Raw genomic sequence first — 10,337 nt, forward strand, 5'->3', positions numbered from 1 at the left:
CATAAGTAATGACATTTCTTAGCTTTGGAACCTTTCCTTCAACAACTCTTTAGGCTCTTTACGAAATTAGAGGGTTTGAAGCTATTCAAAGGAATTGTTCATTTCTTTTCTTATAAATTACTAAAAGAGATGCATTTTTTAACCATGTAAAATATTATTTCATATGAAAATACTAGATTCATTTTCAAATGTTTTGCATAAATGCATCTTTCAAAATTGTATTCCAACAAATAGTTTTCCAGTGCAACAGGTTTTCAGTTGATGTTTTCAGTTAGACTCTTGTCCCTATAATTTAAAATATTCTCCAGCTTCAGCTCTGTAGGCCAGGGTTTGAATCCCATTCTGGTCACATGGAACTGAGTTTGTTGTCTCACCCTAGGCCTCAGTGGGTACTACCACACAACAACCACCACCAGCACCACCCAGTTTGGCACAAATATCAGTCAGCTGCTTGAGAGCGGTCCAGGACTGAATAGCAAGCCAGGGATGTTCAGGTCAGGTTTGAGGTGCGTTCACAGGAAAGCTCCTCTGCCTGACCTTGAAGACATTAAAAAAGTTCTCTAACTTTAAACATTTGGCATTGATTTGATTTATTTTCTTTTAGTATTTAAATAATTACCTGGCTCCCTGTCATTCAAAAATAAATAAATACATTAAATAAAAGAATGTTAGCAAAATTTTAAAGATCTTCTCTGTTTTGAATTTGAATACCAATAAATGAAAACCAGCGAGCAAGGCTTCTGTCCGTGGCTGAGTGCTTGAGAAGTCCCTTTGCTTTCTTGCAGAGTCGGTGAGGAACACTCCTGGCGCTGACCCTGTGCCGGTGGCGAGTCAGGCTGCCTGCAGTGTGGAGCACATGGAGCCCGAAGCTAGCTTCCTGAGCAGCGTCCCTGAGGAGGAGCCCAGCCGCAACCCGCCCACCGCACACGTGCGCCCCTCCCACCCGCTCAAGAGCTTCGCTGTGCCTGCGGTGCCCCCCGCCGCCACCTTCGAGTCCCCCGCACTGCCCAGCACCCCCCTGCTCACTCAGACAGGTACGATAGAAGGAGGAGCCCACACAACCTCGGGTCATGCTGATATATTTCTCCATTTCTTCAGGGGCCAAATTATTATTTTGGTTTAACGCACATCATGGCAAAAATGCGTATAATCCATTTAAATAAAATATTATGGCACAGAAAGACTTGCGTTATTCGAATGTAATGCTTTTTTCCCATGAAAAAGTAATTTTACAGTATTTTTTTGTCCAAATGACTACAAAGTGAGCAGCTCCTTAAGAAAAGCTGCAACTCTGTTAGATGGCTGTGTTTCCACAGCAAAGCAAACCATTAGAAGTAACGTATTTGAAAGACACATGAGGTTGTAAATTTAAAAATATATTCTTTGACACTTATTGGTATTGGTTTTACATTATATATATATATATATATATATATATATATATATATATATATATATATATATATAATTAAAACACACAAAATTAAAAAATGTGGCTAGCAAGTTAGTTTACCTATTTTTTCTTCAATATTCTTAACCATGAAAGTGGCAGTGTTTTTTTATTTGACCAACAAACCATTTGCTGACCATTAATTAATTCATGTATTTACTGGGGACGTTTGTGGGGCTGAAATCAGCAGCTTGACAAGATTTCCTGTGCAAATTTTGAACGTAGATTTAGGCCCCGGTGAGAATTCGAAGTTGTTGCTATGGTTTTAGGGACCACACCCCAGATGCACTCTGTGAAAACAGCCTCCATCGGGACCCTGGGAAGGACCCGTTCTCCCATGCCAGTCACAGTGCCCAGCGCACCCGACGTACCCGAGACCAGCAGCATGCTGGAGGATCCAGAGAGTGTAAGTACAGCAATGCTTCAGTGCTGCAAGCCTCTCCCTGGCTCAGATTCAGTCTGTCCCCTCCCTGTATTCATACTCACTACGGTGGCACATCCAATGCCCTGTGAAGTGGTACTCTTTGGGACCCACCCCTGTTTTGTTTAATAATGTGGTCCTCAGAACCACTCCCCAGTACGTTTAGAAAAACAGTAAAAAGCACAGTGGGTGACTCTCTTTTAAATGTGTAACGCTACTTCACAATAATATTACTTTTACTTATGAAATGTGGATATATGCACAATATGATTACATCTGACTTTATATTGCAACTTTTTGGCACCACTGAATGTTTGTATGTAAACTGGATAAATACACTTGTACACACTTACCAATTGGGACAGGTGTTTGTAAATAATAGTTCTTAATCAAATGTAGCTAAATGTTTTAAATTCAAGTTCTATTGATCTATCAGTAATAAAATTATTTTTATTTCAACTTATTTTTTTTTTGTTTTTCTAATAAACTTTTCTTTTTATTTCTCTTTCCTTGCTTTGTGCTTTTCTTCTTCCCTTTTGTTTTTCCTTTTTTTTATTTGTTTTGTTGTTGGCTACTTTTCTGTGCTTCTGTATACAAATTGTGTTTTTTAAACCACCACTAAAATCCATTTACACATCAATTTAACCACCATGCCTACCAATGCTCTGACAACACTCACTCGTTCCCTGGGTGACTGGGGGGACAGCAGCAATGGGGGGGGGGGGGGCCCCTGCAGTAACCTGGAAACTTTGCTTTAATGCTCTGTCTACTTTGACTGGCACCTTACCGAGGAAACCTCCCTGAGGGACTAATGAAGGACCTAACGCCATAACAACAGTCGGATCTAGAATTGCGAGGGCGCTCCCTGTTCTCTAAATTACAAGCAAAAAAAAAAAAAAGAGCATTTACAAAGCTACAAACAAAAAAAAACTCTTGGCTCCCTGTGAAGATTGAGCAATTTTAGAGACACTTCATGTTTTTAAAGAGAAATAACATTCACAAAAAAAAGCTGGTGAAAAAAAATCGTTTGTCAGTGAAGACAAGTTATGTTTTTTTCTTTGGTTACCACGGAAACCTTGTTTGGACAGACGCCATTTTGTAACTCTTAAGAGAAAAAAAAAGTTTGCTGTTTTTTTTTTTTTTTGGTTACGTGCTTTAATGCACAGATCTACAGTGTTTGGACATTTACATTAATGTGCCTATACTTGTGTTTTTTTTTTCCCATCGTCACCCCTTTTTTGTGTGAGCTGAAATAGGACGTCTGAAATTCATATTTTTGTTCCATAGCTCGGCCATTTTGTACCTAGTGCCGTGAGCAAATGTGCCTGTTGCGTTTTTTTCTTTTTGTGTTATATATTTTGCCATTATTTTGTATCATGTTTCATTGTTATTAACTTTATATATATATATATATATATATATATATATATATATATATATACTATACTATCATGCTAACACATCATTGTGATGTCATTGGATCCACGAGTGACAAACATTCTGTGAATTATCTGGTAGTTGCTTCAACCCAAATGGGGGTCTGCCATGAGCTGTTTGGATTTTCATTCTTATTTTTAATGTGCTCAAAAAGATTGTTACCTCTTCTAACTATATTTTATTATTATTTTATTTTAACTTAGATATTAAGTCAAATGTTTTGTGTGGGAGTTCCATTCCAAAGGCTACCTCAACAAACAGGTGCTTTTATACATTTATCTTGTCTCGGCCTGTATCCCTTCCACATTGGGAGGGAGGAAGCTGAACTCCAAGTCATGTGTTCAATATTACTTTACATGTATGTGTGAAATAAAGCAGTGTTTGACCTTTTATTCCGACGTAGTTAAACTGTTTCATTGTAACGGCCCAGAGCTTGTAGGCAACCCTTACGGGGTGTTACCTGGTGCGAAACCGCTTCCCAGTCAAATCCATTTTTTGCTGTCGTTCTTTTTTTAGACTTCATTTTCATTGAAGCCCGTTTGCCACAGTACTGACCGTAACTTCTTTAGGTTCACTTCCTGTGCTACAAAAGAGACCCTTTTGTTGGTACAAATGTGGAGAGTCACGTAGGAATAACCTGAAGTAATTCTTTCTGGGAGTCTGGCCTCAGTTGTGCAGTGCTATGGAAGGATAACCCCCACGTCAGCAACAGGAGGAGTCATTCCACTGAAGGAAGATTAATGTTTTAATAAAAGTGAATCCACAGCTAAATAAAAGTGAGAGAGAGTCCCTGGAGAGTGCTATGCTGTGGTGGCTTCACCTAATTTAAAGTGACGAAATCTGTAAAACTGAAAAAAACACAATGGGACAGTTGAGAATGCATGTCACATTAACAGTACCCTTGCAGTCATTCACAGTGCTATTGTTAAAATATTTCCTTGTACTCTTTCTTCATGTTCCAAGTTGACTCAACACTGAGCAGAGACCATCTAAACCCTCTTTATACACTCCCCCAAGCTGCGATCATGCCCGAGAATCAAAACCCCACATTGGTTTGTTTTAATTACAGAACATTAAACAGTAATACAGTAGTTCAAGCTAGCTCTAATTAATTATATATAAGTCAAGTAACTTAATTGAAAATAAATTAACACATTAATGTATTTTGTACTCAGTTCTATACATTATTAATTCTATTTTAATTTTTTAACAGATTATCATCAAGTGTACTTACCTTGGTTCTCACTAGAGGGCACTAAAAAAAGCACAAAAGCAGGGGGTTCTAGTTTCTGTCCCTCATGAACTGTCAAAGATGATAACTACTGGTGTGTTTTTTTGTTTATCTGCGAGAATCAGACTATATTCAGATTTTCTTAAAATTAAACACCTCAGCCAGTCATGGCCATGTCTAATTTTCAATTGTGATCTTGAACAGTTATTAATAGGTTGAAACTAAACAACAGATATGACCTACCCACAAAATAAGGTCTTTTGGCTAGAGTTATCTGGCTTCTATGCTTTTCGATCCCATCTTTCACCCACCCGTAGAATTTCAAACTACTTGCTTAAAAACAATGCAGCATCCAGTCCCTCTGCGATGCACAGAAAGCTATGTTCTTGGTTATAAAAGGTTTGCTTTTTGAAATGGGACTCCCAAGCAAAGATGATGTTAACCTGTAGCTGGTTTTATATGAAGAAAACAAGTAGCTCTGTAAACAGCTGAAATTAAATGTAAAGTTAAAAAAAAAAAAAAGAAATTAAAATGTTTGTTATAAATGTTGTTTCCTCCCCCCTTTTACCCAATGACATCATTACAATCATGTTACTGGCTATACTTTCGTGAATCTCGTATTTTTTTTATGTATGAATGTTATATATAACTGTGTAAGGAATTTGAATTATGGTTACAAAAACTCAAAAGTTTCTGAGGATAGTTGGGGGAAAGAAATCCATGTTGTAGACCGTTCAGGCTTGTTTTGCACTTTCACAATTTTCAAAGTACATTTTCTTCCATAGCCTGTGTTTCAAAAATGTTCAAGCTGTGCTTTGTGTATCTTGTAGAGTCCTGGTTTAGTGATTGGCAGCTGTCTTTTTATTTGATGCCTCTGAAATCAGGGCTGCAACTTTTATTCCCTTGATGTAGGAGCTGAGGACATACTGTTGCTTCTTTCTGTACAAAAAAAACTTTGCTTTCTGTAGAATAATCTGTGGCTGCTTTTTTTTTTTCCTTTAAAGAAAAAAAAGTCCATGTTATTTTGTGTTGGCGTTCCAATACATTTTATATCCAATTATGATGAGTCTGAAAATTCAGTTTGTTGTGTATAGTTTGTGTCTCGTGGGTTTCAGATGTTTCTTTTTCTTACAAAAATTGGCTTGCTGTCTTGTAGGGGATGTTTTTTCTGCTTAAAACAAAATCGTTTCATGTTTATGTCTTAAACGTTACAGGGAGAAACTCTATAAGGGTTAGGGATTGAGATTCTCATCCATTTCCCAAACATTTAACTTTCAGGATTAAAATGCGTAAATGCGTTTAACATATTAGGTTGTTTTTGTAACCAATCAATTCTATGTCCATTTCAAATTCTCAGTTCCAATTCCCATTCCCTTTATATCAATTCCTTTTATGATCTAGGCTTTATCGAGCAAACAAGTGTGTCTTAAAAGGAATTGGGAATTGATTATAGAAAAGGAATCGACCCTAACCGTGATGTGCAAATTGAAGTGTAAATGGAAAACACTTTGAATTAATGAGTAAACACCCCTGCACAGCAGTCACTGTTCTAGAAGCACTACAGCAACTTATGTCTGCCATGCATATTTTATATGCAATATTAAACCAACTACAAGGGGAGTGAGCTGCTGCAGCCTCCACTTTTCCTGTAGAAACCGGCTGCCTAAACCATTTAATAAACTACTACCTATACAAGCAACATCCACTGAGAAAAAGTCCAACAGTTCAACAGAGGAAAATGCATAAACATTTGTTTGACATTCTGTTGGTTTCAGAAACCCCGATTAGCACTAATCTTTTTTCGGTGTTACAAATTACAGAAAGTGCAGCAACCCTGCTTGACATAGAGAGATATATCTATATATATATACAGCGGCTTGCAAAAGTATTCAGACCCCTCACCAATTCTCTCATATTACTGAATTACAGATGGTACACTGAAGTTTCGTTCTGTTTGATATTTTATTTTTAAACACTGAAACTTAGAATCAATTACTGCAAGGTGACATTGGTTTTATGTTGGGAAATATTTTTAAGAAAAATAAAAAACTGAAATATCTTGCTTGCATAAGTATTCAACCCCTGTGCTGTGGAAGCTCCCAGTTTGCACCGATGAAAGAAATTGCCCTAACGAGGACACAGTTACCTTACCATTGGCCTCCACCTGTGAACCGTTAAAGTTGCTGTCACATTTTCTGGATAAAAACCCGCACTGTTGAAGGATCATTGGTAAGGCTGTGAATCTGAAGGAAAATGAAGACCAAAAAGCATGCTACAGAAGTTAGAGATAAACTAATACAAATGCATAGATTAGGGAAAGGGTACAAAATAATATCCAAGTGTTTGGATATCCCAGTGAGCACAGTTGGATCAATAATCAGGAAGTGGAAGATGCATCACACCACCCAGGCACTGCCAAGAAAAGGCCGTCCCTCAAAACTCAGCATTCAAACAAGGAGACTTGTGAGAGAAGCCACAGAGAGGCCAACAATCACTTTGAAGGAGCTACAGAGTTCAGTGGCTGGGAGTGGAGTAATGGTGCACCAGTCAACCATATCAAGAGCTCTGCATAACACTGGCCTGTATGAGAGGGTGGCAAGAAAGAAGCCGTTACTCAAAAAGTACCATCTGAAAGCACGTCTGGAGTTTGCCAGAAAGCATGAGAGTGACCCAGCTGCGATGTGGGAAAAGGTTTTGTGGTCAGATGAGACCAAGAGAGAGCTTTTTGGCCAAAGCTCAAAGCGCTGTGTGTGGCGCAAACCTAACATGCCTCAAGACATACCATCCCTACAGTGAAGTATGGTGGTGGCAGCATCATGCTGTGGGGATGCTTCTCATCAGCAGGGACTGGGCATCTTGTTACAATTGAAGGAAGAATGGATGGAGCAAAATACAGGAAAATACTGCAAGAGAATCCGCTTCAGTCTGCTAAAAAACTGAAGCTTGGGCTGAAGGCCAAAGCAACATTGGAGTGGCTCAAGAGCAAAAAGGTGAATGTCCTACAGTGGCCCAGTCAAAGTCCTGATCTCAGTCCCATTGAGAATCTGTGGCACTATTTGAAAATTGCGGTCCACAAGCGTCGTCCAACCTACCTGAACAACCTGGAGCAAATCTGCCAAGAAGAATGGGCCAAAATCACTCCGACACTGTGTGCGAAGCTGGTACATACTTACCCCAAAAGACTTAAAGCTGTTATTGCAGCGAAAGGTGGCTCTACCAAATATTAATGTGTGGGGGTTGAATACTTATGCAAGCAAGATATTTCAGTTTTTTATTTTTCTTAAAAATATTTCCCAACATTAAACCAACGTCACCATACAATCATTGATTTTGAGTTTAAGTTTTTTTAAATAAAATATCGAACAGAACAAAATTTCAATGTACCATTTGTAATTCAGTAATACGAGAGAATTGGTGAGGGGTCTGAATACTTTTGCAAGGCACTGTATATATACAGTACCGGTCAAAAGTTTTAGAACACCCTCATTTTTCCAGTTTTTATTGAAATTTAAGCAGTTCAAGTCCAGTGAATAACCTGAAATGGTACAAAGGTAAGCCGTAAACTGCCAGAGGTTAAAAAAAAGTTTAGGTTACCAAAAACTGAAAAATAATGTACATTTCAGAGTTATACAAAAAGGCCTTTTTCAGGGAACAAGTAATGGGTTAAAAATTTACAGCTGTTCTGCAGCAATGGAAGTAAATTAAGCCTTGAAAGTTGATGCTAACAATTCCTACAGGTGTCCCAACTTTTGTTGATTACTTACTTTTGTTGATTACCGGAAGAAGGTCTTATGGACCGATGAATCAAAATTTGAAATCTTCGGTTCATCACGCAGGGTTTTTGTACGCCGTCGAGTAGGTGAAAGGATGGTTCCGAGGTGTGTGACACCAACTTCAAACATGGAGGAGGAAGCGTGATGGTCTGGGGCTCGCTGGATCCAGAGTCGCCAACTTGCACAGAGCGAGTGGCACCCTGAACCAAAACGGCTACCATAGCATTTTGCAGCGCCATGCAGTACCCTCTGGTATATGCCTAGTTGGTCAGGGGTTCATCCTACAGCAAGATAATGACCCAAAACATACCTCCAGGCTATGTCAGAACTACCCTAGAAGAAAAGAACAAGATGGTAGGCTTCAAATCATGGAATGGCCAGAACAGTCTCCAGGCCTAAACCCAATCGAGCTGGTTTGGGATGAACTGGACAGAAGGGTGAAAGCAAAGCAACCTTCAAGTGCAACACATTTGTGGGAACTTCTGCAACAGTGTTGGGAAGAACTTTCCGAACAATATTTGATTTCCATTGTAGAAAGAATGCCATGAGTGTGTTCGGCTGTTATATCTGCAAAAGGTGGCTACTTTGATGAGTCAAAAATTTTGATTAAATTTTGTTAAACAAAACGATTCCATGATTTCTTTTTTGATTTGTTTGTTTTTTGATTTAATTGTTTATTTGTTCTATGCTTTAATTTCAGAGTACATTGAGACATTAAACTGCGTAAATTTCAATAAAAACTGGAAAAATTGAGGTGTTCTAAAACTTTTGACTGGATAGATGGATGGATCCATCCATCCCCATCCTTCACTATTAAAGAGAAGCAGCTCACGGCAAGTCATTTGAACATGTATCCAAGATTGATCAGAGGATCACTGTGGAGACTCCTATTGACAGTACAGTACTGGGCCATAGCCTTCTACAACTAACCCCTGCTCCCTCTGCTGCACATTCGCAATATCAACATCAGAAGAGATCTGCCTTAAAGGCCTATCTGTTGCTAGCATGCGATTTGTCTCGGGATTGAATATAAGGGCCCTAAATATTCCTAGTGTTACATACTTTTGGTGCTATCATGGTAAAAAATATGATGCAACTGTAATATGAAATGGTGCTTCTACCACCACCTGTCCTGAACTTTTACTCTGCTTCACTTCCGCCCTCTTCTAGTCCTATTGTTGGTACCAAGTCTCGTTACCCTTTAAGGACCTGCAGACAAAATGGAAGATTAGCATGTGAACTAATGTGACCATATCAGTTAAGAAGTCATGCCTCTAGTATAACCTAGAAGTGACAAAAAGGATATTGCTGCTCTAGAAAGAGTGCAAAGAAAAGCAACCATAATTATTCCAGGTTTAAAAGGCATGTCATATGCAGACAGGCTAAATGAACTGAATCTCTTCAGTCTTGAACAAAGAAGACTACGCAGTGATCCGATTCAAGCATTCAGAATTCTAAAAGGTATTGACAACGTCGATCGAAGGGACTTTTTCAACCTGAAAAAAGAAACAAGGACCAGGGGTCACAAATGGAGATTAGACAAAGGGGCATTCAGAACAGAAAGTAGGAGGCACTCTTCCCACCCGGGTTGCCACCTGGCCCCATAATTCCAGAACACTTTGGGACGGGACGTGGTTTTTAAGTTGCCCTTAAACTGAAAGCAATAAACAAGTGAATTGAGCACTAAGCACTTGTTTAACCTATACTGCTTCTTAATTATCAGAATCATTGAGATAATACAAATCTTACAAAATAAAAAAAAAAAGCATCTTTAATAAACATGTGTAGGTTTATTCAAGATATTTATTTTTATTTTGTACAAAATGATATTTCAATTCTCAATATTTAAAAGATGCTATTTATATCCTATTAATTAGTAATATATAGCCCTAATTTACATTGACTCTCCCCTTTAAATAACAACACTGATCCAGTGTTCACGCTGTCTGGTGTCAGGAATAGTGAACAGCTGCTCAGTATTAATGATTTCAGTGGGAGAATGTGATATACTATTAAACTATAAAG

The 10,337-nt window shown here is 38.4% G+C and overlaps 1 protein-coding gene across 8 annotated transcripts in view; it reads left to right on the plus strand.

Moving 5' to 3' along the window:
- The window catches only part of LOC121298954 (neogenin-like), a 178,400-nt gene extending 176,183 nt beyond the window's left edge, over positions 1-2,217 (plus strand). For 3 of the 8 annotated variants that reach the window (XM_041226323.1, XM_041226324.1, XM_041226328.1), the window contains 2 exons: positions 786-1,034; positions 1,720-2,201. In XM_041226323.1, the coding sequence (XP_041082257.1) occupies positions 786-1,034; positions 1,720-2,000 (530 nt within the window). In that variant the 3' untranslated portion in view covers positions 2,001-2,201. Of the gene's footprint in view, positions 1-785; positions 1,035-1,719 lie in introns of all 8 variants that reach the window. The other 5 variants (XM_041226330.1, XM_041226331.1, XM_041226329.1 and 2 more) reach the window with 5 other exon arrangements.
- The last annotated feature ends 8,120 nt before the right edge of the window (positions 2,218-10,337 follow it).

This window comes from Polyodon spathula, chromosome 24 (genome assembly GCF_017654505.1).
Source record: "Polyodon spathula isolate WHYD16114869_AA chromosome 24, ASM1765450v1, whole genome shotgun sequence".
Taxonomy (NCBI): domain Eukaryota; kingdom Metazoa; phylum Chordata; class Actinopteri; order Acipenseriformes; family Polyodontidae; genus Polyodon; species Polyodon spathula.